General features: G+C 42.5%; 1 protein-coding gene across 1 annotated transcript in view; it reads left to right on the top strand.

The window, feature by feature from the left end:
- The first annotated feature begins 723 nt into the window (after positions 1–723).
- The window catches only part of si:ch211-278a6.1 (SRC kinase signaling inhibitor 1), a 301,410-nt gene continuing 296,135 nt past the window's right edge, over positions 724–5,998 (top strand). The window contains exons 1-5 of the mRNA XM_037688626.1: positions 724–745; positions 1,102–1,397; positions 3,409–4,220; positions 4,516–4,617; positions 5,008–5,135. Coding sequence (XP_037544554.1) covers positions 724–745; positions 1,102–1,397; positions 3,409–4,220; positions 4,516–4,617; positions 5,008–5,135 — 1,360 coding nt within the window. The remainder of the gene's footprint in view (positions 746–1,101; positions 1,398–3,408; positions 4,221–4,515; positions 4,618–5,007; positions 5,136–5,998) is intronic.

Raw genomic sequence — 5,998 nt, 5'->3', positions numbered from 1 at the left:
CTTGATCCTGAACTGCTCTTCAGTGGACGTTGCCATTGTTGGTCCATTTTTTAGCCACTTCAGCTGTTTCCGTAGTTTAACAATCGCACATGGCAGTCGGCAGCCTTTCACAAATTATGCTTGCAAATTTTTCATTTAAAGAGATATTAACAATCAAAGTAAGAAAACAAGTGCAGATTTGACGACGTTGCAACAAAAGTACCTTTGAATATGAGATAAGTTGTGTAAAACTTTACACTTGCAGTGTACAAAACTTAGCTTCACCATTCATATTTTACACTATCCAAAGACATCAAAGCTTTTGTTGTATAGAGAGCTCAAATGTACGTTTATTACAATTAAGAAGAAATAAGACCAAATTATATTATCTGCCGGAGTAGCTAATTTGTTGAGCATTAATTTATCTGTACTAGCGTTCATCATACTAGTCTGAGGTTATTATTTTCCATTGCATTGCAAACTGCAGGTGTATAGAAGTAGTTTGCAGCCATGGGGCTTTTGGTGTTTGATCGGGATTAGTGTGAAGCCGGTGCAGACTCATAACCACCAAGTCGTGGACATTCTGAAGTTCAAGCAGCAAACCAGACCTGCCTGTTTCCTTTTTGAATTCTAACTGATGTCTCCTTTGTTCTTTTTATCACAACTTGTCTGCAATAGCTCTTACATTTTGCACCAATTGTAATTATTGTTCTTTTCTTTGCTTTGTTTTTTGTTTGTCCCATCATGTATGAAGATGAATTATCAGGTTAGTCAGGCATTATACACATTTGACATATACACGTGGTGGTTGTGAGTTTCTTTCATGAAGTCGAGCTATTCTCGAGTTATTTATCACTTCTCTCTGATCATTTAAGTAAGACGGGGTTCTGTGCCACTTACAGATGAATTCTCAGCCAGCTTTTAAAACTCTGAGTATTCTTGGAAACATCTTATGATGAAAGCCTTCATTTAGATGTTACATACCACGAAGCACAATGTGTGGATCAGAACTGCCACTTGGAAAATGTGCCTCAGGGTTTAGAAGAAGTACTTTGATAGTTATTTTTTATCCACTAAAGTTCTTCTGTCTCAACCTCCTCTCCATTTGAACCTCTCTTTTAGGCGTGTTGTTCCTGCAGTATGGAGATGAGACGCGTCGGGTTCACATCACCCATGAGCTGAGCAGCATGGACACGCTGCATGCTCTTATTGTGCACATGTTTCCTCAGAAGTTGACAGCGGGGATGCTGAAGTCGCCCAACACGGCAATCCTGATCAAAGACGAGGCCCGGAACGTCTTCTACGAGCTGGAAGACGTCCGGGACATTCAGGACCGCAGCATCATTAAGATTTACCGCAAAGAACCCATTTATGCTTCTTACCCTGCTGCTGCACATCTGGCTAACGGTGACCTAAGGGTGAGCAGAGGGGAGCTGGGGAGCAAAAACATCAAACTGGCTTACTAGTATCTGATTTCCAGCTGATTTGATATCTAATAGCTGCTATGATGTTGTATAGATGGAAGATTTTCATTTTTCTTTGACAAAGATTCTGCCTCTTTTTTTGGCATTGGGAACTTTGCACACTACAACTGTGCATCGGGGTTGGTACTGTAACAGGTTTTCCCTTTGGAAATGTATTTTTCTCATCTTCAAGGAGGCCATCTGTTGCTGTGAAGACGGCAAAGAATGATGTTCCTCTGGAAAATGAGCACATTTTAGCATTTAAAGCTATTTCTGCTTCAGTAAAGATCAAGGAAGCCTGAGGGGGATGTTTTTTTAATTATTTGATACCAAACCCTGCAAACCATCTGCATTATTCACACATAACTGGGAATACAACTGCTGATAACTATGCAAGGCAGACAGTAAAAACTGTGCATGTGTATAAGCTGTGTGCACGTACTGTTTAGTTTTTTTGTTTAGGCACATTTGTGTTTATAACTTTATTTGCTACAAACAGATAAAAATGTAAAGCAGTGGTTCACAGATGCCCTCAAGCCTCATTTGATAGAAAATAGTTGGTCCTGTTCGGCCCTGGGGGAACAAATAATGTTCTCCGTGTCGTTGCTGCCCTGGATCCTGACAAATACATGACAAGATAAAAAGAAAGGGATGAGATAAGCACCTCGTTTAGACATGTGACCAAAATGTTGATGCAAAATGTTCAGTAAATTAGAAAAATCCTCACAGGATTAAGTATTAAATATTATTTAACATTAGCATTTTTTGTTGGATAAAGTCGGTTAGCTGTGGTGGTGGGGGGGGGATCTTTATTTTAGTTGACTTCAAAAGTTAATCAATTGTAAACATCTATTAAGTTTCATTAAAATCTAGTGGTTTATGTGATATTTTGCTAACAGATTAGCAGGGTTGACTCCAACAGTTTTTCATTCGACCTTTATTTCTAGAGGTTAGTGTCATTGAGCGTCGAGGACTCGTTTACAAGAGACACCTGGTTTAACAAAGAACAACAGTGGACAGTCATAAAGGATGCAAACAAATTGAGAATAACAAGTGAAAATAAAATGGTATTACGAAAATGTAACAAAAAACAGCTGGATCGAAAGGTGATGTAGAAAACTAAAACCAGGAACTTATCAGATGTTTGAAGCCACTTAGAGAGGTCAAAGGTTGAGAGCTTCAGGTCTTTTTACAAGATGTTCCAGGAAACAGGAGCAGAGTAGGAGAAGGTCCTTTTGTCTAGTTCAGTCCTCACTGAGGGGACACTGCAGGTAATGATGTCCTGAGAGCGCACGCTGTAGCTGCACTCACACAGAGATATGTAGGAGGAGATGTATGAAGGCAGCAGACCAGGAAGTGATTTAAAGATGAAGATGTACCAGTGAGAGAGTCTGTGTGAAGTTAATGGTGACCAGTTAACCAGTGAATACTGGGAGCAGTGGTGGGTACGGTAGTTACAGCCAGTTATGTTATTTAACATGTATTGTGAATGACTCTCAGCTACTACCACATCAACTTTTAGCACAACATCTCTAAAACTGACTGAGTTATAGTCGGGTTGTAGCTTTGAACTATAGTCGACTGCAGCAGCCATCTTTAATTTGATTGGCTCCAAAGGTTATTCAGTTGTAGATGCACATCCAGTGATTACGTTTTGCAAGTGTCATTAAAATTCATTTAGACCAGTTAGGTCTAATTCCATCTTGTGCATTTTATCACCACTCTTTTATAGATATTTTAAATTGTATACACGTTTTCTCTTAAATGGAATTAATCATTCTTTACCCTCTTATAAACAGTAGTGGCAGTTTTTAGTCTATCAGTTAAGCCTATCGTTTGTATATCGAAAGATTCATCACCTCCTCTAAATACCTGTAGCTACCGGCTCACATGACACTCACAGGAAACACGGCGCTCTCATCCATTGGTCTCTGCGGTAACACCAATCTTTTCTTCATTATTGTAGAGAGAAATGGTGTATTCCTCCCGCGAATCCTCCCCAACGCGCCGCCTCAACACCCTTCCATCCTCCACGGCCTCGGCGTCCTCTGGCTCTCCGTCCCGCTCGCGCCTTTCATATAGCGGGGGCCGTCCTCCATCCTTGTCTGGGAACCATCCCCAGCATGAGCAGCCAAGACATTCGCACCATCCTCCAACTGGCCACGGTGCCAACATGGGGCTGTCTCCTTCACCCAGTGCCATTTTGGAGCGCCGTGACGTCAAGCCTGATGAAGAAGTTTCTGCTAAGAAGTTGGCTCTGATGAAAAACGAGAGCCTCTATGCAGATCCTTACAGTTTGATGAACGAGGGTCGCCTCAGTATTGCCTCCACCCAGTCACTGGCTGCCATCGGGGACCCCTTCAGCTACCCTGTTACCACTGGGCTGTACCGCCGTGGCTCTGTTCGGTCCCTCAGCACCTACTCAGCTGCTGCTCTTCAAGGAGACCTGGAGGACTCGTTCTACAAGCCTGGAGGCTCACTTTACTCCGACACCTATTCCTCTGCCACCCTGGGCATGGGTTTCCGCATGCCGCCCTCATCTCCACAAAAAATCCCAGACTTGCAGCTGAGGGACTCTTACTCCAGCTCACCAAGGCCCTCACCCGTCAGGCAGACTTTCCGCAAAGACTCTACTTCCTCCTCAGTGTTTGTGGAGAGCCCGAAGTCCAGGCCCAGCTCTGGGTCAGACCCTTTGTGTCTTATAGGTGTACCAGGAGAAGGAAACAGATCCACACCTGGCTTTGGTTCTTTATCTGGACAAGATGGAGACACAAGCAGGTCAGTGGTTGCCTAGGTGACAATTTTCTTACAGTATCATTTAGAGCCTTGGGTCCTACAGCATTTATAAACCATCTGTTCCTGTGAGCATCGACTGGTCTGCTGTAATTTCCAGTATGTGCATAAAGATAGTTATTTTTTTCCTCTGAGATCTCTGCATTTATTTTGTTTAAACTAAAACAGAATTATGTGACAGAACAAAAACAAAAGAAATTTTAATTTGATTATTATTTAATTAGATTTCTCTCTCTATTTGTTATTTAAATGTTCTAACCCGTGTCTGTATATATTTCAGGGATCATCGGCTGGAGCGTATGGAGGCCATGGAAAAACAAATAGCCAGCCTGACGGGCCTCGTCCAGAGTGTGCTGACCAGAGCGCCAGACAGTGACAGCACGTAAGACGCTCTATTATTCCCCATTAACCCTCGAAAAGTCTCAAATGCAGCTCCGGCTTTGAGGCACGGGCAGCGTATTGACAGGAACAGTTGCAGGCTATTATCAGAGCCATTATCAGCTCCACAGCTGTGAAGTGCTGCACTAGCTTGCTCGAGCACAGCACAAGTAGAGACCACTAAACATCAGCTGCAGGCGACAGAGCTATTGATTTGTTGCTTGATTCAAGAGTTTCTTACCTTCACCACGTCGAGCTCTTTTCCTCCATGTATATAACAGGGCTTCATTAACTGGATGATAACTTGCTAATGTCAGCAGTCTTCTAGTGTTGGGTAGTGGTGCTGTTCGCATTAGCACTGTAATTGCCTTGCCCTGTGGCCGTTGATCCTCAGATGCGGCCTACTGCGTCTCTGCATGATGGCGGGCTGCCCTCCGGACCAAGGGACGGAGTTTTCACGGCCATTACCTTTCTCTTCCAGCGAGAAGACCGAAACTAACAGTGACGGCTCGGCCACTGGAAGTGAGTACTGCGAGTAATTGAGACCTGTGTGTCCAAGTGTCACTAACACTCCTGTTCCTGCTCCTGTCCTTGTGCCGTTAGGAAATTATTTAACCATTTCATGTTCCTACTAACACTGCACTTAAACCCCCTATTCTGAGATGATCAGGGCTTGGAGACTGGGAGGGCGGACAACACGTAAAGCTGTTATCTTTATTACATGAGTTAGTTAGCTGCTTATTGTTGCTGACATTTTATTTTGTTTCTGTACAGACCGAGAGAATTACTGACTCATTCATTCACATTTTATTTTGGGCACAATCGTGATTTTTAACTAAAAAACAAGTAGCAGGAAGAAAGTAGATTTACAGTCTTGCTAAAAATAAACAGCCCAGATCCATCCATCCATCCATCCATGCATCCATGCATCCATCCATCCATCCATCCATTATCTTTACTGTGTTTTCCATTTCGGGTCGTGGGGGTCACTGGTGCCCATGTCCAGCAATCACTGTGCAAGAGGCGGGGGACACCCTGGACAGGTCTCCAGTCCATTACAGAGACACATAGAGACAAACGAGACAAACAACCAAAAAATTTAAAAAATAAAAAAATGAGTTCGTATCAAATCCTTTCCTGATTCTGTTAAAGTTGAAAACAAAAAACCCTTTGGAATTTTTTAGACATTTATGTAAATCATTCAATAATTGTAAAAATTATTGATTTGTTTTTGTACAAAAATCATTGCACTTGCTTCAGAAAAGAGACTTAGTCTCTGATATGTAAAACTAAGTGTAGTCCCTCGTTTTATCGCAGGGGATCCGTATCCTGAAGCCCGCGATAAGTGAAAAAATGCAACGTTGGAATAATAGTACAAGTACTAG

This window comes from Nematolebias whitei, chromosome 15 (assembly GCF_014905685.2).
Source record: "Nematolebias whitei isolate Nwh7 chromosome 15, NemWhi1, whole genome shotgun sequence".
Classification (NCBI taxonomy): Eukaryota; Metazoa; Chordata; class Actinopteri; order Cyprinodontiformes; family Rivulidae; genus Nematolebias; species Nematolebias whitei.
The sequence above is the reverse complement of the archived record's forward strand: the minus strand, read 5'-3'. Positions and strand labels throughout refer to the sequence as shown.